Below are 23,644 nucleotides of genomic sequence, written 5' to 3'. Positions count from 1 at the left end.
ACTTCCATTCAAACTGAGTTGTTTTTGCAACCAGTGCAGTCGCCCCCTGGTGGCTAATTGCTACTTCCGTCCTACTTCCTGGGCTTCACTTTCCAAACCACAAGATATGCTTTTTAATGTCGAGCCTGTGATTTTAATTTAGATTTTTAGTTTTCTTTAGCTGCTCTGATGTTTTAGAAATGAGAAACTCACACTGTTGATTGCACCTGTTACTGTAAATGTAAGTAAACCACAGATCCTCTCACATGTTCACATGCATTTATTCTGTTGCACTTCATCCAGGCTCAGAATACATCTCAGCAGCTGATGTGAACGTGATCACAGAGTCAAACGCGTCCCCTCACTAAAATCTACACGGGGACAAGCGTGGCCACCTCGGCCTGCTGCACCGCTGCTGCACCGCTGCTGCACCGCTGCACGCTCCATCCAATCATCTTAATGGCACTCATACATTTGACTGACGTCACACACAGAAAAGACAAACTATCACAAGTTAGCAATTTATCATCCTCATGAGGGCCACCGTCCCCCCGTCCTGGTCCCTCGAAGGCCATAACTATCTGTGTCTCAGCCTCTGCTTCACACACTGCTTTGTGTGTCTGCCAGCTGAGCAGTAGTTATGGATGAAGCCAGCTATATATCTCTCACACACACACACACACACACACACATACAGAGTCAGACGGTCACACAGTTGGTCATTTATGAAGGCGTCTGGTCCGAGTAATAAAAGCCCAGTGTTCAGCTCACAGACAGAGAGAGTGAGGTTAAAGAGGAGGACTATTCAGGTGATTAGATTTTGCCCAGGCTGGACGTGTCTACATACACTTTGCAGACTGTTTCTAAAAATCTGCTTTTAATCATGTCTCACAAATGTCTCACTGGGAACTGTCCACTTTCTTTTTTTAAATGGCAGCATGCAGATCTGTATCAACGCTGCCACATGTGGGAAAGAAAAATGGACATAAATACCACTTTAGGCTTGATTTAAAGGCACTCAAACACACAGAAGCTGCAGGGTAAACGCATGCACACATCCTCACACACACACAAGCTCCTGTTTCTCTCTCACCTTTGCTGAAATGACAGCGTTCTTGTGGTAGAAGCAGCACAGAGCCGCTGTCAGGGTTTTCAGGTTGCATCGCTCCGACATTCTCGCAAACGTCTCCCAAACTGACAAAACTCCAGCCAGTTCACTTCAGCTGTAAATGCCAGCTCTTGTCTCCTTGACGACAGACCCGAACCCTGCAACTTGGATGACTTGGATAACAACAACCATGGACATTTACATCTTCTGAGACGAGTTAACAGCACAAAAGAGGGCTAAACTGCGAGTGTAGTGTAGTCAGATGCTGTGGGAAAACAATCCATCATCCTGATGTCCCAACATCCTGTCAGCCTCTGTATCACTCTGTCATCTCTCGCTCTCTCCTCCACAGTCTCCTGCAGAGTGAACCCTCCGCTGCTCACTCTGCTCCGCTGATCCTTTCACACACACACACACACACACGTCTCCCTCTTTACTCCTCCCTCCTGAGCTCCATATACGGGGGGAAAGGGACGGACCCATGTGATCAGGTTTGACCAAATCATATGTGAAATAACTGGGAGTGGCCCAGAGGCAAAGTCAGAGGCAATGAAAACATATGGAGATGGATCAATAAATAAATCCATTTTAATGCACATCCTGTGTCTCTGTGTCGAGCTCTGACACACGTCCGCTGTTGATTTTTGCATCTGAAATACACAAATCGTCACTATGATTTGTGTATTTTTGGTCTATAGAATTTTTCCAACCAAGAATCCAAAAACACAATAAACAAATAATAAAGTAATTTCTGGCCCCGTCTTCTTCCAGAACTTTGAGTTTACTTTATTAGCACTAGAAATAACAAGAAAACAAGAAATAAGAGTTTTTCAACTTGTGCTTCTGCACTTGATTGGCTCTCACACTGAAGTTTCCTCTTCTTTGGCTGCAGAGACATAGTTGTTGTCACTGCTTCTTGTCTCTTCATTGCAGCCATACTAAAAACAGACCATACATCACTTCCGCCCCCCCGATAATCATGTAAACGGCTCAGATAGCGTTCTGAAAATAATCCAAAATATGCAGCTATGAGCGTCTGGACATGGGAAAGCATGTGTGTGTGAGAGAGGTGACACACTTTACGACCTTTTCTGGTATAAACACCAATCTTGTCAGGACCCAGTCGTCCTCATGGGGATTAGAGCACATTCCTAATGAGGGGTAACACATCATCCAAGGTCCTGGTCAGCGACAAGGTGTTAATTGATGGTTAAGGTGAAGGTCACGCCTGAATTCATTATGGGTAAAGGCTAAAGTTAAAAATAATAAATGGAATAGGAATAAATCTGTCCCACAGAGTGATTGTGGATAATTGCTGGCCGGTTATGTTCGTTAATGACTGCTGTGTGCAATTACACCCACGCTCTCTGTGAGAGTGAAATGTCATGTTTCCAGCGCCGGTTCACACACTCACATCAAAGATGCAGCACATGTGCACCAAAAATGACTGTGGATGTATATTCACACGCTCATGTACACATGAGAACCCGGCACATATGTTACACTCTACAGGGTGACACCCCAGTAGCAAACCGGCTCAAGGAATATTTCACCACAGAGAATGAAGCCACTAATTACAGCACGGACTCTCCGAGGATCCTCGATGGAAATCCATGTAGAACATTCCCTAGGACTCCAAAGACACACACACACACACACACACACACACACACACACACCAACCAACCAACCACAGCAGCCCCAAATCACCAGCTAGCCTAAATGTCCACCTTAAAATACACACATCCTCCACTCCAAGAATGCTCTGGAAAAACAACGAGAGACAGAAAAATCAGCGCGCTGAGGTTCTGCGTCGTCTATTTCTATCTGCTTGTTGTTTCTGTCGAATGGGAAAGCAACAAAACCCTTTTTCAGCAAAATTTATGTGACAAATGGGACGAGCGATGATCATTTTTAGTCACATTTAAACATGGTTTTATTTTAAACGTGGAGTCCGCTAGAGGCAAACACGTCCATAAAGACAATGACCGTTAAGATTTTTTGTCCCTATTGTTAGATTTAAACCCGGGGATCGTCATGGATAACGGTTTCAAACAGGAAATTAACAACAGCCTTGTGTGAGTGCAGAACAGCCACTAGAGGTCGCCGAACAATAAATTGGAGGCCGTTCATTTTGTGTGTATGAAGAAAACGAAAACGAGAAATATCGTGGAGGGAAAGTTTCTGTGTCGATGAGGCCTCCTCGATGCTACTGGTGAGCAGAGGAGGAGGAGGAGGAGGAGGAGGAGGATGTTAATGAACACCAGCCCACACTTCCTTCACACTCAGCCTTTATGGATGTCGCAATCAGTTTTAAAAAATTCCAAAAACCCTTTGAGGCTCATGAAAATCACAAAAAAAAAAGTCACAAACCGTGGGACCAATAATTGACAAATAAGTGTTACCATCTTTGAGATAGAGGACGAGTGTAAGAACTAACTAACACAACGTTATTGGGTCACCAGAGCCGTTATGATTCATCCTGTAGAAACAAAAAATGTCGATACCAAATTAAAAGCAGCCCATTCGATAATTGCACAACTGCAGCAGAGTGGGTCAGAGGTGGACACTGAACATAGTCATCAACAACTTTGTCAGATCCTCACTGCCTGAGAAATGTCTGTGTGCGTTAAACTCTCGGATAAAATCTCTATCATCGGAGTCTGTAATGGTTGGGAAGTAGATTCATGGAAGATGCCAAATCAAGTAGATCTCAGCTTTATCACTGACAATTAGGGTCCACGATACCAATAATATCACGATACAACGATTCTGCTGTGATGATCAATATATTGCAGAACAATCATATAGCGACACATCACGATATCTGTCTAACTGAAGAGAAATGTCTCTATTCATTCACAACAGAGACCAGCAGAAGTGCATAAAGTGTATGTATTCAACATGAAATGAGCATCTCTTAACATAACTTTTTCCACCATAACTTCTTCCACCTAAGTTTGGAGGAGACATGAAGAGACTTATTAAGATCGCCTTAATTTGTACATTAAAATATCGACATTTGCCCCGGCGTATCGATTACGAAGGACGACGACATACAGTATCACCACATGATATGTATGATAATCTGGAGTATCTGGAATTATGGTTCCAGTGATGGCATGTGAGGGATTGGCTGAGTCTTTATCGGGTTCACTTGTTAATAAACGGCTGATGCATTAAAAAACAAGGCATGTTCACAAAACACCTGCATGGCCAGTTTCTCCAGTTTGTAGCAGAGGATCAGTACACGGGGAATTCAAGTTTGTCTGGATATCCCACACCAAGTAGAGTGGCTAAAAATACAACTCATTACTCACGACAGTGACTCCTCTTTTGTGTTTGATGTAAATAAACACATTTTAATCACATATTTTGGCTGAAATTGCATGAACCATATACGACTAAGACGTAAGGTCAAGCTCAATCTACAAACTACTACTAATAAGCAATGATACTATCTCGTCAAGTCCCCAAAATCAGTAAGTAGATGACATATTTGGTCTTTACATATACTGTATAATAAATGATCTGGTGGTTTATGATATCATGGCACAGTTTATCTGCCACTTAAACAGCATTCATCATGTTCTAGTACCAGCAAATGAATGTCACTGCAGTGAGTCTTTGTGCCGGCTCATTGATCAGTAATGGCCTGTGATCATGTGTTATATTGATCACTGAAATGTGTCTTCATTACATGAGTCAATAAAAATGTGTGTACAGTCAGTGGGCGCCGTATATTTTTATGAGGCTGTAAAAATAAATAAATAAAATAAGCCAAACCATCAAAAATCAGTGGCCTAGTATTAATTTGTCCTTTCATATTCAATGTGAACCAGTAGTTTAAGTAGTTTAATCACTTTGGTTTAAAACCAAATAATTTAAGTTCAACAATATTTAGAGCTCTAAATATATCTACTACTACTAATACATTTTAATTATGGGTGCATTTCAGGTCACTCAAGGCCACCGTACAAATTATAAAGACTGCAAATGTCAAATAAAAAACAACATAAAAACACAACAAAATGTTCAAGAATATAATATAAAGTATATGAAATGTTAAGTCTTATGCAGCTTATGAGGGACACATTATATTTAAAAGTGTGTAACAGGATCCGTTAGTATAGTCCAAGACCCTACACGAGCTTTAATAATGCTAAAGAATCACACTGACACTACAATTCAGCGATAGAATGCTCAGTTTGGTGAGACATGCTGATCTATTGCTGTTTTTAGAGATATTGGGCTTGTTGTCGATATCCAATCCACCGATCTATACATTGTATAGATCAGCAAAGGTCATTTAGTGTCTTCTGTAATGAAATTAACATATTATTTTGCGTGCTCATGTCACAGCGGCAGATGCACATATACATTATCCTCATTGTGCAGAATAAATAAACATTACAAAATAGTAGTTATAAGAGGCGCAGCTTATTCTGCCTTCTGTTTTAGTCCTTAGTCGATGGATCTTGGCGTGATAATATCGTGCACGCCAATTTTTGATTTAACAGAAGCTTTGAGCGCTTTAGGATTAAAGACATGTCAACATCCTGTGTTTAACATGGTAGAACATTGTTCCAGGTAATCTATAGTGTCTGACTGACCCCACTCTCACATTGATTGTTACCCTGACTGACCCTTTCAACTGGGCACATAATCCAATAAAGACAATCTCTTGGCAGAAGCAGCAGCAGATTAGTTGCTGGATTTCTAAAGATCATCATGTTTCAAGTGTTTCTGATCTTCTTCTTTCGGCTTGTCCCTTTAGGGGACCACCACAGCGGATCATCTGCCTCTTGTGTCCTCCTCTCTTACACCACCTGTCCTCATTTCAAGTGTCTGATAAGATACAGAACCATGTCTCCATGCTGCAGCTTCTGTGCACACATGACAAATGACTGAATTCGACAGGATTACTGAATTCTGAAGAGGAGATTATTAATCCTCAGTTGGTGTAAGCGCGACGTGTGGTGTCAGGCCAGCTGCCCGCTCTGTCTGCTGCCTGATTGATTGGCTGTTGATGAGCTTATTGACGGGCTCACGGTCACGGCTGGTGGAGGTGAATGGTTGGCGAGCTGGGAGACCAGCTGCCCGCCTCTTTGTTCGTTTGTTTGTTTGTTTGTTTGTTTGCCTGGTTGCTGACACACTGGGGTGATGATGCTGATGAATGTCACACTGGACGTCTAACTGGGGAGGATGCACTTACACGATGCAGTGCTTTAATGTGACCACTAGAGTGTGCCCCACTACCTTGTGGCACTTCCCTCAGCGTTTGAAGACATATTTTCACCTGATGTATTATGAGGTTTTATTTCTCTTGCTGTGTCATGTGTGGTTATTGATGTGCTAAAGGTTTAAGTCATCAATTCATTTATCATCAGTGAATTATGGAATTATGGAATGATATGATGTTATTTCTAACTGAAATAATTACAGTAATGATTACTTTATTTACTGTGAAATACCTGAACACTGTTCAAGTGCTTTGTTCGTGCTGTGTAATGTAAATTGTCTTCCACTTTGAGAGTTGAAAGCTGCTGCAACCCGAGACCACACATATGTACACACACACATACACACAGATCATTATTGTGTCGAGCAACTTGATGTTTACAACTCAGAAACAGAGATGAGGGAGTGAAAGGGAGAGCGTGAAATAGAGAGAGAGAAGGAGTCACATGAGATTAAAGAAATCATCAAGGGAATAGTCTTTCTTTCTTTCTTTCTTTGACACCAGTTTTAATGTCTAGAATTGTGTCTGTTACAATCGTTTAAATTTAATTACATGTGTTGTACATTGTTATTCAGACCCGTTTCATTGTTTCCTGTTTTATTTTGCACTTCTTTCTCGCGTGTGAACCTTGTCGAGTTCTGCTTCTAGTCCTGTCTTCCCGGTTGATTGTCTGCCCCGCCCTAATGTGATTCACCTGTGTCCCATTTGTCTCACCTGTGTCTGATTATCTCTGCCTCTCTAGTGTATTGACTCAGTGTCTGCGTTGGTTTATGATGTTTTGCTTTTTTGTTTCCTGTCATGTTTGCATTTGGGTTCTCCATTTTTGTGTCTGATTGTGAGCAGCATAGCTTAAAAAAAAAAAGAAAAAGAAAAGTGATAAAAGCTGAGATTAAATATTCTGGCGATGCAGGTGTAGGAAAAGAAGATATGATCTTGGCAGTGATTGGGACATGGGTTAAGGGTTATACAGTATGTAAAGAAAAACCGTTAAAGTGGCAAGAAAGAGGAGTTTTTAACAGTTTCACGAATATCTCTGCTAATAAATGTCAGTGTTGTATTGAAAAAGGGACCACAGACAGGTATACATTACTACCTAAGTGGATGTTTCCACTCTCCGAGTGCTTTATAGTTTACTTTATATATTTTATATCCCACATTACGCCAACACAATCTGTCTGATTGTTGATCTGGCCAAATGTTAATCTGAAAAAAAGCAATTTCTGCATTTCCTGTACACTTTTTGGAAATTCTGTTGTGTCACGAAACAACAGAAAACAATCAGCTATCAAAAATAATGCCATATCTTCTATTTTGTCGTACTAACACAGTAAAAATCTAAATGTCTCTCTGTGTTTGTCGACTACAACGATTGTTTCTTCCCCTCGTAGGTCAATGAAGTTTCACATTTACTACTCGTGCCACATCATTTTCAAAACAGCACAAATCTTAATTTCTGCCTTCCTGATTGTCACAGTAAAGGATACCGCTCGCTTCCCTGTCTGTGGGGTTTTCGGGGGAAAGCAGCTTTGTCTGTGATCACTGACTAATTTGTTGAAAGCTGCCTCAGCTGCCTCTCATGCAGGACTTCTCTGAATGCTCCGACCTTTGTTCTGTAATTACAGTGGTAATGATGCAGGTTTTATATTTAACTCGGCAGCCTCGCACATCAAAGATGGCTCCCGCTTCCTCTCTGTGAGGGAAAGCGGCTAATGGAGGCAGAATTTAAACATCAAACAGATCGGGAGACAAACCGGTCCACGAGTGGAGAGTTTCTGAGCACGATTGTTCTCTGCAGACACTTCCTGCTCCACGTACATCCATCCTACACATTAAATGTACTCCTGATTGCACTAAACAATGCAAAGGCTCATTGCACTGACACCACCGTGACCTTTCAGCACAGGATATGACACAGAACACCTGCACGGTCTGTGCATGTGTCTGTAATCTTATATTTGTGGCTTTGTGGTCCTCACACTTTTTTGTTTTTTGGGGGGTTTTAAGACCTGGTTTAAGGGCTAGGGTTCGAATTGTGTGTGTGTGTGAGTGTGTGTGCACATGGACACATGGCTGGTGTTCTCGGCCACACTGGAAATGCAAACACACCTGGAGCTCCACAGCTGACGGCTGCACTTTCACACATATTTTGTAATGGTTATGAAACAGTAGCTCCGTATGTGGACAGCACGCACACACACACACACACACACGCACACACACTGTTGACACGACTCACTGCCCCAGTTTAGTCAAAGGTGTGCAAGTTACTTGTATTTCTATCTTTGTGAGGTCCAAAACATACAAACCTGTCCCTGTGAGGACTCTTTTTTGTCTGGTCCTCACAACTCAAAAGTGCTTTTTCAGGGTTAAGACCTGGTTTTAGGGTTAGAATGGGTTTAGGTTAAGGTTAAGGTAAGGGGGCTAGGGAATGCATTATGCCTGTGAGGTGTCCTCATTAAGATGTACAAACAACTTTGTGTGTGTGTGTGTGTGTGTGTCACAGAGAGTCCAACATGTGCACCCGTCTCTCGTGGGAAGGAGTGAGTTTGCTTTTCACACCGAGGTGTCGGCATCAGCATCCAAACATATGAGCTAATAGATGGAAGAAAAGAGGGATGGATGGTTGAAGGAGGTGAAGATCCTTGTGTGAACCTTTCCTGCTCATAAATTATTCATTTTTAGGCAAAACTGACAAAAAATCTGTAGTTTCTTTCTTGTCTTTACCTAATGTTAACATCTTTTGATTTTTCTACTGAAAGGATTAAGTGCAACTGTGAAAAACTGGAGACAAAAATCATAAATCCCTTACTTAAGAAGATGAATCAACCATTGAAAATGTCTCAGATTGTAAGGTTTTCATACACCAGAATCAGTGGTGAATCAGCCTTAAACATTAAGATATTTCTACATATGCACACAGCTTATTATTTATCTGAGAGAACGCTACGATAATAGCATAATAGCGTGTTTTCTACTGTGTCGGTCTATGAAAAGCAGCTGAACAAATAGTCCCCTCCCCTCACTGAGATCATTTGATAAAGTGCTCGCGTTTTTTATTCGACTCGTCCAAATATTAAAGAAATGAGACGTGAAGGTACGGTTAAGATAATGAACACGAAAACATTCCTTTGACACATTTTTAGAAACGCGGCCGTTAAGCCTCTCGTGGGTCTAGGTTTTTAATTTGGCGTTATTGAACAGTTCTGGACGAGAGTTATGACAAACTGAAATTCTAGTCTATAACCTATACTTACACTCGCGATTCTCTCACGCAGCGCAAGTATCTCGTGTTTCTCTCATGATAAACATCATTTGTTGTTGAAACCCTATAACCCACAAAACAGCAGCAGCAGAAGAATGTTGTACATAGAATGCAGTGTGAAATCCACTCCATTGTGATTAAAATCAAGCAACAACTGATGAAAGAATAAGTAAACAGCACTTAAAGTAATGACTACTTTCATTACTCAACCTTTTTTTGCTACTGCTAAATATACATGATACATAATATCTATCTATAAATGCAAGGATTGTCTGTCTGTCTGTTAATTATCTGTCAACAATAACCCTAATAACCCAGTGGAATGGTTCGCTTGACAGGATTCAAATGGATTTACTCTTACTTTGACATTATTTGGATAAGAAATGTTACCTGGAAGTGATGGAGGCAGAAAGAGATGAAAACATACACAATAAAGAGCTTCTAATGTCGGCTCCATGACATTGTAATAACAAAGAAGGACTTTTTACTCGTCATCTCTGTGTGAGTGAGGGAAACCGGGACTCAGGTGGCATGTGCGTGCGTGCGTGTGTACGTGTGTGTGTGCGTGTAATATATCATTTACAGCAGTTTGAACTGAACTCGGGGTGACAGTGTCTGTGATTAAGAGGTGCATCCTCCTTGTGGCCCGGGGCCAATTGGATACACTTGATGATGTTTACGCCGCTGAATGTGGTCACATATCCTCGGCCTGTCACTTAAATTACAATAATTGAATTCTTCCCCTTACATCCAAAGGGAATCATTGAACCTTTATTCTACCTGCCAACGGTTTTCAAGTGCTTTCTACCACAGAAACTGCTTTTAAATAGCAAATACAAGTAGTATAATGTGGGTTTTCTTTTCATCTCATCTGCCTGGATGTTATGTTGTCATGTTTTCTTAAGTAGATTAGTGTTTGTGCTTCATGTATCTTTAATTTCATCTTTAAATGAACACACGTTGGCACACAAATGAGAATATTTCCGTATTTCTAGTGAAATCAACACAATTGTAAAGAATCCACGCTGCACATGTCTTGTTCCTACCTTCACATAGTCCACGGTGGCGTCCAGGCCGGCGGCAGGCTCTCTGCTGGGGAACAGAGACAGAGACAAGGTCCGGTTTAGAGAGCACATCTTGCTACTGGGACAAAAAAACCCTGGTCCTCCTGCACGTCCTCAGTGCTGATCCTCACAAACAAAGAATCTGTAAATTTCCTCGTTCCTGCCACAAATACTGCTGAGCTGCTTCGTGTCCCTGTATCTGGTGCTGATGCTGCTTCCTCGGGAACAGTGCGGCTCTGTCAGGAGATGATATGGTTCAGTGGAGATGTGGCACGAGGAGAAGGTCCAAACAGATTTCACCGGTCCAGACAAGTGTTCACATGTTCTGGAGTGAGAACGTGCAGCTGCACAGAGTTCAGTGTAATGATGATATCCCACAATTAAATGAGTCCCACTTTACAAGTGCTTCCTCTGAGAGAGAGAGAGAGAGAGAGAGAGAGAGAGAAAACAACCCACACTGAACTGCTTTCACCCTGAAACTCTTTCTCTGTCCCACTCATCTGTCTATCTGTCTCTCACTCAGTCTTTCTTTCTCTCACTCAGTGGTAAACATGTTCACTCACTCACTCACTCTCTCCCTCGCTCTCTCTCTCTCTCCTCCCCCACCACAACACACATCACAGTCACACGCCTACCCTTCTGAATCCACTGACAAATTCACAGAGAGGTTAGAGAGCACACACACACACGTTTATGCTTCATTCATAGTGAGGACCCTCATAGACATAATACACTTCCTAACCACTTACCCTAACCCGTAAAACCAGGTCTTAAACCCCCAAAAAGCCCCTTAAAGATGTGAGTACAAGGCCAAAATGTCCTCACTCCCTATGATTTCTTTTGGTCCTCACAAAGCCACAAATACAAGAAAACACACACACACACGCAAAATTACATACGTGTAGATTTTTCCAGTCATCTCTTTTTCTCGACTGATTTACTATTTTCAACTTGCGTCTCCCGCGCCTTTTGGCACAAACTGGATTTTTTATTTTTATTCTGGGAAACTATCGTTTAAATGTCAAAAAAATGTCTGACATTTGATTTTGGCATTCCCTTAGTTACTACTCAAGTGTACTCGCGCTCGCTCTCTCATTGCTCTCCGTCTTTGCCGTGAATATCGGTACTTGAGTGTCTTACCGAAATCTCCACACGAGGCTTTACAGCCGGGAGCTCAGCGAAGGAGGTAATTAGGTTCAAATCCCAGACGACGCTCGCAAGGTTGCTAGTTAAAATCCCCTAAGCCTCTGCTGATGTTCCCACGGGAATATTAGTGCAGGCCGTTACTTAACCAAACCAAATATGTTCAGCTTTAAGCTTCCTCAGTTTTAGTGCGGCTCCACATAATGAGCAGGATTTAGTTGTGTAACTGAACAGAAGCCTCCATTCACAACAATGTCCAATCATTATTCAGAGGAGGTGAAGTGCTCTCTGTCACCATCAACATCCACGTTCACAGACACGCGGACGCACACGGATAAATCATATAATATATATAATATAGCCCAGGATTTTCCTGCTTCAGGTCTGCAAATATTAGATCTGTAATCCAACACACAAACTCTGGACTATGTCATCAGCACATCTACAGGGATTATTCTTATGTCTCATCACCAGAGGTGGAGGACACGAGTCTTGTGACTTGACTCGACTTAAGTCGCAAATTTGAGGACTTGACACTTGTTTGACTAACGTTGGTAAAAGACTCGACTTAGACTTCAGTAAAATGACTCGAAATGGAATGTTTACTTATAGAATATTTACTTTTTCGCAAATATTGTTAGAGTTACAATTTGTTTCTGAAACACAGAAAGCAGGTGTCTGCTTTCTAACCCTGGTTAACAAACTGGTTATGATTAGTATGCTAAACTTTTAGTAGTTTTGTCCCCAACTAGTGGCTCGTTTTATTTATTTTCACTTTTGTTGATGTTAATTATATCCATTTGTTTTACAATTCAGTAGTATGTATCATTAATACAGTGAAACAGTGTTTCTGTTACAGATAAAAATCTAGCAGTTCAAAATGACTTGTCTTTTTTTAACATATTTAAATGTGGATTTTCTGGGAAATCTGTCAAAAAACTCAAGCTAAATGCAATGTGGATATGCTTCAAAAACGGTTTGGGCTGCAGTTTAAACAAGGCTTAACCCTGCTGTCTTTTCAGTGCAATCAGCTCATTCCTCTCACCTGTTGTGCCACGCCCCCTTCTCCTCACCTGCAGCTCATTAGCTCCTCTGTATAAAAACCAGCTCACTTTCACGTTACCTCTCCTTGGTTGTCTTTTGTTTGTGCCAAGCTCTCTGACATTCTTCACTTTTATAGTCTGTTGGAACTACATTGTTGTTTATTGGGTTTTCTTTTGTTTATTGGGTTCACTCTCTGGTATCTGTAACTGTTTTTGTAAAGTAAAGTGAACACTGTTTTCTCTTTTGTGTTGTTGGCTAAACACTTAAGGGGAATTTGCTATCTATATGGTGGCAAATATAGCCCATTACTTCACAAATGAAAATAACATCTATTTGAATGATGAGTTTAACATGCACGAGAAATTATTCTACGTCTTATTCTTCCTTGTTCCAAAGTGATTTTACAATCGAATTAACACACACGACAGAAAGAGCAGCCTCAGTAAAACACAGCTCCAGCAGGGACAAACTGATTTAGGCACGAATATGCTCACCATTTTATCTCATCATCAGACTACCTGTTCCAAGTGGAAACTAAAGTTTGTGTCAGTTTATAAATGGTCTCCCCACTCCCACGCCATAGTACAAAGAGGAAATCAGGGATTTAATCCACCACGGCACAAGGAGTTGTTGATCCACTAAATTCAAAAGTGTTATTTTGTGTGTTCGGAGTAGACGCACAGTTCCTGTGTCCCTGCAGGCTAAAAATGATCATTTCCTGTGTGGATGTTGTTTTAGAGAGTCAAAAAAAGGCTGTCTAACAATGAGTTAACATGGCAAAGACAGTGTACACCAACACTGATATCGATTTTTATTTTATTATTGTTATTATTATTATTATCATTATTATTGTTATCATTATCTGGACAGTTCACTGTATGTAAGACAATGACTCTGTGCCACACTAAGAGAAACCTGAACTCCTGTATCCTGATACTGTGCAAGGTTGAGGCATATTAGTGGAAATAAAAAATGCCGGGTTGGCATTTCTAAAAATATAATTGTTTTTTAGATGCCGGCTGTTTGTCTTGCAGTGATCTGAAAACCACGACACAAGGCGAAGGAGTAAAAAATAGAAGAATTCATGGTAGAAAAATGCAGGAAGTCTCTGTGGTCTCGAATGTAAACCGAAATCAGTTTGATATCTGCAGCCGGGTTGGTGCGACGGAATGTGTTGCTTCACTGGGGACAGTGGCTGACTGGACCTGAGTCTGCACCGCAACCGACCACCACCTGACCCCCGTGACCCCCGCCTCAGCTCAATCACCAAACAACCAGACAACACCCATACAAACCCTCCCTGGAGCTTGACTGTGCTTCATCAGAGGGGAAATTCCCATTTGTATTCAGGCAGATCAAAGCCTGGAAGCACCCTGAAGCTTCATTTGTTGTTTTTATTTCCCATTCATTTAAACTTGAGCACCAACAGAAGTGAAACAAAGTGCGGTGGATGTGATATAGGTAGCGTTCCAGACTTTCACAAGCTGACCACGGCTAACTTTGCCTCCTCCCTCTGCCCATATTGCTGAAACAGCATCAGACTACAACCACAGAATCTGACCTGCACCGTGGACAGACAGAGAAGAAGCCAGTGATCGAGAAAGAGAGTGAGGGAAGAAAAATAACAGGCGGGAAGGAGGGCAGAGGCAGGCAGCGGAACTCGCCACAGTCTTTTTCTGGCTACTGTTGTTCTTTGCGCTTCACCACACAATACTCAGCATGACCACAACTGGCTGTAGTTAGGGACTACACCATGTTTGTGTGTGTGTGTGTGGGAGGGAGGGAAGGAGAGAGAGAGAGAGGGAGAAGGAGATGGAAGATGACAAGTAAAATGTAAGGTCTCTGTTCTGCCTACAGAGGTCAGTGTGTTTCCACCGTCGGGGCTCAGTGTCTGAACATGCTGTAAAAAAAAAACAACTGATGCCCATACTGTCAACTTACACAGTGTGGAAGATAAAATTCTCTAAATTAGACGAACATTCTAAATGTCAGGAGGAAAATCAAATGAATTAAGGGTTGACTGCATTTATCTTCCTCACTGTCTGTCCTCACTTACACGAATTGAACAGGTAACACCTGTCAAAATGGCTGAGAGCCTTCTGCTGTCGTTGTTTCTCAGGTGTGTAGCTGAGGTTAAGCTGAATTGTTTGAGCGTGGCTAATTATGTCACACAAACTGCTGATCTAGGGGGGATTGTTCACTGACAAAGAGAGCTGATCTACAGTAGTGAGTGGCAGTCATCTGAGAGATGTCAGAGGTCAGAGGTCAGAGGAGAACGACCAAACTGGTTTAAGAAGATGGAAAGGCAACCATAAGCTCAAGTACCCACTTGGTACAAGTAGGAAGAGCAACGTCTCTGAACTCACAACACAACACGTCAAACCCTGAAGCATTTCATTTGTTTTCTCTGTACCTAATAATGTGGCCAGTTTGTTCAAGTTAATTATAGTTTGTTGTGCGTCGCCTGTTTTTTGAGTTATTTGTGATGGATGTAAAATATGAAAAGAACCAGTTAAAAATATTCTACTTACTTACACTGACACGACTTCTAGTTTCTAGACATTAAGTAATGTAAGCAACCTCACCTTTTCAATTCCATGTTGTTTTTTTGTGTACATTACTTCAGCATGTAGAGAAACAACGTTCTTCTAATACGACTTGACGATGTCTTTGCCGCTCTGTTTGTCCGATACAAACGTGTCCTGGTTTTTAGTTGTTGATCAGTTTTGGCGGGTGAAAAAGAATGAATTTAATACTTCATGTAAGTACTGTGGAATGGTTCATCTTCAATGTTGAATAAAGCGAGAACAAATCCACAGATGTAGAGATAAGAAACAGAGTCTTTATGTTGAAGAGAGAACTTGTTCCTGTCAACAGACTGTTACTGTCTCTCTGTCCTCTGCTCCCCCTCTCATCTCTCTCTCTCTCTCTCTCTCATGTGTTTGCCTCCAATTCCTCCCCCCTCCTCTTCATCCTCCTTCTCTCCTGGTGGTCTGACAAGATGCCCACGGACAAAATGACCAATGGGGAGCTAGTGCAACATAAGGTCAGGGGTCATAGGTCAGTTGACAGCATGAGCAATGGAAAGTCAAGACCAACTGGCCGCTGGTTACATACTTTTAAAAGATAAAAGTTTGTTGTAAACTCCACTGTGAACTGCGGCCAAGCCGGGAGTCAAGTGTGGAATTCACTTCAAAGACGTGTCTTCAACACATACTGGTGTTTTTTTGTAATCTTGAATTACAACAGTGGAGATTAGGGTCCGAATGACCTTGTGAAATGACAAAAATATTATTGGAACGGCATAACGTTTGTGATTTGACACATGGAGAAAGAAAGCCACATAAAAACAAGGATGAAATTATAACGTGCGGATTGACATTCGTGTTCGAAACATGTACAATGACACGTGTTGAGACTCGTCAATCACGTCCGCGAGCCTCCTTTTGTAGTTGTGAGTTGATTTGTATTATTACCAAGTGCTTTTCTCTGATCTTGAGACAGTTTGAAGTGTGTCCCCGCATGAGCTGATGTGTTTCCACGTATCTCTCTCTCTCTCTCTCACAACAGTAATCTTATTTTATGAAGTTTTGATATGTACGAAACACTAGGACAAAATGAAGCTATAACAACAACAATATGTTCATTATTCAACCACCTGCACAGGCTGAATCTGACCTGGACAAATTGTCCTGCTGTATGACAGCACTATTTGAAATGTATCCAGCACGAAGGCAGAAAGATGGAGGGAGCAGACAAAAGAGTTCACAGTAATCTGTGATCTGTCCTGCCACACCCTGACCTACAAAGGTAACCCAACTGCTGGGGGCTCTACACACACACACACACACACACACACACACACACACACACACAAAGCTGGCTGCATCAGATACAGTCTGTTGTAACTCTACACTGGAGATAGAAAGATGGAAGGACATGATGAGGGAAGAGGGGACAGAGAGTGTGTGTGTGTGTGTGTGTTGCCTCTGAAGTCGAGCTAACTGCTACACCCTCGGGGGCCTTTACAACCTCCCCTCTCTCTCTCTCTCTCTCTTCATCCAAACTCTTTCTCCCTCTTCACCCTGATGAGTCTCTGAGGCTTTGTTGTGCCACACTAATGCTCAGAGAGACAGACACTACAAATATGACATTGAGAGAAGCCCAACGAGCAAATAAGTCCGTCGACATCAAAATATCTCAACAACTCATCCAAATATGTTACGAAAAGGAACCCCCCCCTTAAGTCCTCATCAATAGTAAAACAAAAAAAGAAAATCATGAATCAAATTCTCACTTTCATCAGGTTTACACATCAAACACAGTCTGTGTTTATAGAACAATAGAGAATATTTAAAAAAAGCTGATTTCTTGTCTTGTCCAGACATGAGAAACAAAACAAGCCAGACACTATCACCGGGACCTTATTCAACATCAACAAATATAACATTAAACAAGACTTAAATGTACATTCTATCAAATGAGATGATGTTTAACTTGCTCGATTCAGTTAATAATAATTTCACACTATAGCTGCGGTTTAAACAAGCTTTCATCCTTTTTCTCAAGTCTACAAGATAAATCATCTCTGTCTTCTCCTTCATGTCACGTTCAAACACTAACAGATGAGGTAACTGTGTAATGATGACTGATGCAGACGGTATCTGAGACGTATACGTGTGCAAGCTAGAGCGAGACAAACAAAGAAGACCTTCATCAGCATCTGCTTACCTGAAACCTTGGAAGTCATCGATGATATTTTGGACCAGTGGAGAGGTCAAAGGTTGATGGATGTGACCAGGAGCTCGCTCCTTTTTTCCACACACCGATGGATGGGTCTGATTGGCTCTGGGGTCCCAGGTGTAGTTCAGTCCCTGAGTGAGATTGGTGCCTCCCCTCTTGCGTCGAGGCATCGTCCCGTGAATGGAGATCTGATGGTAGGACGTGGTGGACAGCTCGGGGACGCCGCTGCTCTGTCCTGGAGGGACACTGAAGTGAACTGAACTTTAATATTTTTACTTTTAACTCAATAAAATCAGCATGTTCCCATCTTGTCTTCATGTGCAGTTACACTGTGTCATGGCTGGAAATACTGAATTGCTTTTGAACCTGAACTACCAAGTTCTCACTGATAAATGGGGTCGAACAACAGGGCGAAAGGCGGGGTTATACCCAGAGAAGGGAACCCAGACCCAGAAATGTGAAAGGATTCTTTTGAGGACCATCAACTCACCCAGTTCTGGGGCTGTGGAGGTCCATGGAGGTGGCGAGGGAAGCCTGGAGCCTCCGGGAGGAGTAGGTGGTGCTGCTGGGAACGCCAAGGGACGGGGAGGGGACTCCAGTGTGGCTAGTGACTCCTTCCAGGCTGTGATGTGCATGGAGGGACCTGGGCAGACTCGCAAAACGCCCCTCTGCCATCATCCTCCACTCTAGAAAGAAGGGAGATATAAATCTGACCTTTAGCCGATACAAAAACATTTCAGTTTATGTCAGTCTTTCTACAGACACATGATAAAAACAAGGCCAAGTAAAAAGGGTTTCCGAGTGCGTTACAACCGTTATGTAACCACTTGGTAACACAAGATAAACGGGTCATGTGTAATACAGAGCTGCTGTAAAGGGACATATGATCTGAACGTCTCACACACACACACACTGACAGCATTCACCCAACATGAAATATTATGACACGCGATACGAGCGTCGGTACAACAGCTGCCCCGCCCCCCTGCCCATATACGCACTCACATGAGTGACAAGACAACCTCACATACCCTCACATATATGTCACACACACACAAACGTATGAGAACATTGGCCTGGAGGGAAAATATGACTTGTTATTATACAATATTACACCAGTATTTTTGATTTTGGGTAATGTTACACTGATTAACTGGCCGGTTTATAGTTAATATAGTTGATTTGATAGTAAAAATAGTAAAAAATCTGTGATTTTGCTTCAGCCAACTTTTCACAGCCTTGTTCTTTATTTTATTATCTGTCATTAATGTTACTTCAGTCGGCAGTGTGTCCCACATTTGAAAGCCTTTTTGTAGAAAACGCTGACTTCTCCGTGAAAGTGTTCCAGCGTATGATTTTACACTTCACCCCAGTGAAGTATTAAAAAATATTTATAACAAGAACTGACTTTTTTTCATTTTATTTTAAATCAATAACTTCCCGGGGTTTAATGGTTCATTCGAGACGAGCATGAGCAATAAGGACACACTGTAGCTGGAACGCCGACGAGGACACAGGGACAGTATCAGTCAGTCTTATCTGAGGACAGTACGGCACTGAGTGACCTCAGATTGTATTCAGATGAAATTTCATGGGCTCAAAAAGAACTGATAAATCTATTCAAACAGATCTCCACGGGAAGGAATACCACGCTGCTGCAACCACAGAAAAGCAAATATCTTTTATATTTGAAAATAAATAAATAGGAAAACAATCTTCTGGGATTCTCTGCTATTCCTGTTCAACACAATCGAGACAAATAGGGAGAAATCCGGTACAATTAAATAACAGAATGGATTTTAGGACTGTTATTTAATCCTGTAAACTAATACACTCTGAGTAGGGCTGCAACTAATGATTATTTTCCTTATCCATGACTATATTGATGATTTTCTTGATGAATCAAGTACTTGTTTGGTCCATAATATGTCAGAAATTGTTGAAAAATCATCAAATCATCAAACCTGAAAATGATGATATTCTCAGAAAATATCCACATTTGGAAAACTATTTATATTTAGTGACTGATTTTCCGACCCTTTACATCAGTTTCCATCAGTTTGAGAATACCAGGAAACACTTTAAATAAATACACAAAAAGAGAACTTACTTCACGTGTCATGTATTGCTCATGGAGTTTATTCTGTCTTGTGACAGAGAAGCAGACACAGTGGATATAAATACCTGGAGATGAACATGACAGATAGAGGTGGCAGTGACGGCAAACACTGCCCATGTTCTCGATAAATTCCCCTGATATGTGATGATGGGCGGACTGCTCGCCATCATCTGCTCTGAATCAGTCAGTGTGCAGCGGTTAGTCACACTCTACAAACTAAAATATCCTGAGCTGAAGGACATGTTGGCAGAGTGGATGATGGGTGATTAAAGAAACTCTCCCCGCCTTTCCCAGGATCTCATCAAAGCCAGGAATCTAACTGGGGAGAATGACAGCGGTGTTTGTTATTGTCTCTGAATATGAACAACCTGATGACTATCGGAGAAAGTAGGCTGTCTGAGTAAACTGTGGGGATCGACACGGCGGTGGCTTTGCCAGATGAGGTCAGAGTAGATGAGAAGGAGGAGAAGGAGGAGGCAAAAATACCGAGCTGCAATCTGCAACTTCTCACGTTGAGAAACGATGACAGAGTGCGTTCTGTCTCAGCCGTGAAGCTGCTCCACCTTGTTTTTCCTCGCAATGACAACAATGTCATCAACCAAAATTAGCTGCGGGGTGCAACAACAAAGAATGCAGTGCTTTTCCAAGTCATTTAATTAGTTGAACTAAAGAAATAGGCTGAGTTGCCCATTTCACTCAGCAGGTCCTCCTGCACATTTGAGGCTTTCTGAAAGGCTGCTTCTGGATCGTATCCAGAGCTTAGACAGGGGAGCAGGCGGCAGGATCTCTGAAGGATGTCCAGACTGAGCCACTGCTGTAGATACTCGTGTTCTTTTGGAATATCAGCAGAGAGTCTCTGCAGTTCATTCCAGTGCAGCTAATGTTGTACTTGTGCTGAAAACTCCATCACACAGTACAGTTTCTAATGTGTAACCCCAATTTCTTTGGAGCGAAAACACTACAAAAGACAAGATATTTAAGGTTCGAACTGATAAAGTTTATTGTTTTTTTTGCAAATATTCCCTCGTTTTTAATTTGACGCCCGTAACACGTTAAAAAAAAAAAGGGACAGGGCCATGTTTAACACTGTGTTACATCACTCAATAAGCGTTTGAACATGAAACATCTTCATTCATTGTATTCTGTTTTTTATTCACGTTTTACACAACTTCATTATCGTATTGGTTGTGTAAATTATATACAACAATGACTAAGTCGACAGAGACAAAAAGAGGAACCTGTTTTATCAAGACTGCGAGCATGAAGAAGATGTTGAAAGAAGTGAAACTGTTGCACAAAGTTTTAGCATTGCTTGAAATTCATTATCTAAGTTGTTTTCACTGCAGGAAGTGAAAGTGTGTCTGCACCCTTGTTCCCAAAAGTCATAATTTATACCATACGGTTCCATACGGCTATTTTAGGATTTTAAAACCTTTAATGTAGTTCAGTATGCAATTCGCAGGGTGTGTTTTTAATTGACCTCAATTCAGCACTGCTCACTACTTTACATTGCTGTGACTGATTCTGGCTATACTGTATATCCATAGCATATACTTCATTTGTATTTAAATATGTAGAAAACCCAGCCTGGATATGCCTGCTGTGCACGTTATACCCCGGTGTTAAGAGCCCTCAAAACAGAAAAAGTAAAAAAAAAAAAAACTCATTCTGCTGGTTCAGTTATATTTTTTTAAAAAACCTCCAGGGTTGCATTTTTAGTCTGGACAAGCAGAAGCAGAGACCTGCAGGAATGATGACACACTTACACACATTTCAGTTTTACTTTCACCGTGTCGTCACTCTCATAAAAGAAATACCTTACTTTGCACTGGAGAACTTACTGATGCTCCATATAACAAAGAAATCATTAACACTGCACCAGTTTGGTTTTGTGGACCAAATAAGACATTTGAGGACATCGTTGTTTGGACGACTGGGAAACTCTGATGGACATTTTCTGACACTTTATGGACCAAACGAGTACTCGAGAAAATAACCCGTGATGAGATAATAATCGTTAGTTGAAGCAGATCAGTAATGGATGAACTTCTCTGTGTTTGTAACCTCTCACCATTCTCTCTGTTACAAGTCAGTGACCCATCACAAAGGTTGTGAAGCTGTTAGTTTAACAGCGACCAGCTTGTGATGATGAATATCAATCAAAATGCAAATGCAGGTTTAGAGAAAGGAACAGCTGGCAGGTTGAGGAAGACTGTGGCATGACGAGTAAAGTTTAAATACACACACACACACACAGACACTGTAAAAGTCCTGCTGAGGCATGTTAGGTCAGAGCAGGGATTCTTCTGAGAGCCTGAAGGACTACAGGAGGGGGACCCATTATGAGACCTTCAGGGATGGTCAGTTGTGCCTGTGTGTGTGTGCGTGTGTGGCCCTGACCATCTGCCAGACACACACACACACACGCCTTCCTGCAGAGGAGAAAGGGACTGACTCTCGCTGAGTGAAAACACAGACAGCACTTATGCACACACATACTTGGTCGATTAATCTTGTGCATGAATAAATAATTCATGCTAAGAGCCGCGGGAAGTTATTTACACACAGAGCAAAGGTGTGAAAACTCTCACTCTTCTTCTTCATCTTCTTCCATACAGCCTTTAACCTCTTCGCCCCCCAGCGTCTCCATTCAAGCTCTTTATTTCACATCATTGCCTTGTTTCTATCACTCTGTCCTATTGACTCATCCCCTACTCATCCATCTTTCCTTTCCTCCACCCCTCATACACACACACACACACACACACACACACACAGACAGACACCCTCTCCCTCCCTCCGTCTGTCCATCATGATGTCAGCTCTTCTTTTACTTCCTCACTTCACCACCTTCTTTTTGTCCTTTGTCCTTCCATCTCCTTTTTTCCTCCTCTCTCTCTCCCTGCCTTATTCTCTCCTCCCTACAGCTGTTCAGTGCCCGGTCACATTGCCCTGTATCTGACACACACACACACACACACACACACACACACTGAACACACACTACATTCATGAACATCCAAACCAAACTAAAACCAAACCTTGATTCACATTTTACCGCGACCACATTAACCAAGACCTCAGAAATTCAGTTTGGATTATCTGGATTATCAGGATTTATTAGACTATAAGAGGACTGCTGGTCTTTTACAGGGTCAGGGTTTACACCAGAACAGACCCCATTGTGCTCATAAAAATACAAACACACACAAGGAAAATGTGTGGGAGTGCTGGCATGTTTTAAGAGATCTGTGATGTTCTATATTGGGATATTATCACACATGCCATCACCGTTTACAGAAAATAACTTTAAAATGGAAGCTATTTTAACACAAAGCATTATTTTTAACTTTTAGTTTAATAAAGACGAGAATCCACAATGATTTAGGACTGTTGTTGACTGGAGTATAATGTTTGAGATGTTTTTGTCACACAGGAACAAGGAACAATGTTATGTTAATGGGTTTTTTCATTCAGTTTTTAAGATAAATTTTCATTTACTTTTGTGTAATCCTGCTAAAAAAATAAGCCTTTTTAACATTAAATTAGAATGAACCATCAAACTGGTGATTACAGCATTCCCATTGTCAGTGTTTTCCACAAAAAAAAAAACGGGTTCAAACACAGATTAAAACAGGTTTTTGACCAGCAGGAAAGAACACCAAACACATAATCTCCTTGGCAGATATAATAATCCACCATTTTCTACTTTTTTGCATCCCTAACATTTTAATGGACGTGTATCATGCAACCAAAAGTGTTTTCCTTGACCATGGACGAGCAGACAAAATACTTTGAGAGTTGCTCTGCCACCGGCACCAGTGAAGGCCTTGGGCTGAGAACACACACACACACACACTAACAACACTCAGGAGGCCTTGGGTGGGAAACAAGTGCAGGAAGAGGAAATGGCAGAATAAACATTTGGACTACAGACGGC

General features: G+C 41.6%; 1 protein-coding gene across 4 annotated transcripts in view; it reads right to left on the bottom strand.

Moving 5' to 3' along the window:
• bcar3 (BCAR3 adaptor protein, NSP family member) overlaps positions 1–23,644 on the bottom strand; it is a 65,126-nt gene that overhangs the window by 21,947 nt on the left and 19,535 nt on the right. For 2 of the 4 annotated variants that reach the window (XM_044044204.1, XM_044044207.1), the window contains 3 exons: positions 18,076–18,271; positions 17,574–17,831; positions 10,638–10,683 (listed from right to left, as the gene is read on the bottom strand). In XM_044044204.1, the coding sequence (XP_043900139.1) occupies positions 10,638–10,683; positions 17,574–17,831; positions 18,076–18,271 (500 nt within the window). Of the gene's footprint in view, positions 1–1,072; positions 1,805–10,637; positions 10,684–17,573; positions 17,832–18,075; positions 18,272–23,644 lie in introns of those variants that run through there. The other 2 variants (XM_044044206.1, XM_044044208.1) reach the window with 2 other exon arrangements.

Source organism: Solea senegalensis, linkage group LG14 (assembly GCF_019176455.1).
Source record: "Solea senegalensis isolate Sse05_10M linkage group LG14, IFAPA_SoseM_1, whole genome shotgun sequence".
In the NCBI taxonomy this organism is placed as follows: Eukaryota; Metazoa; Chordata; class Actinopteri; order Pleuronectiformes; family Soleidae; genus Solea; species Solea senegalensis.
The sequence above is the reverse complement of the archived record's forward strand: the minus strand, read 5'-3'. Positions and strand labels throughout refer to the sequence as shown.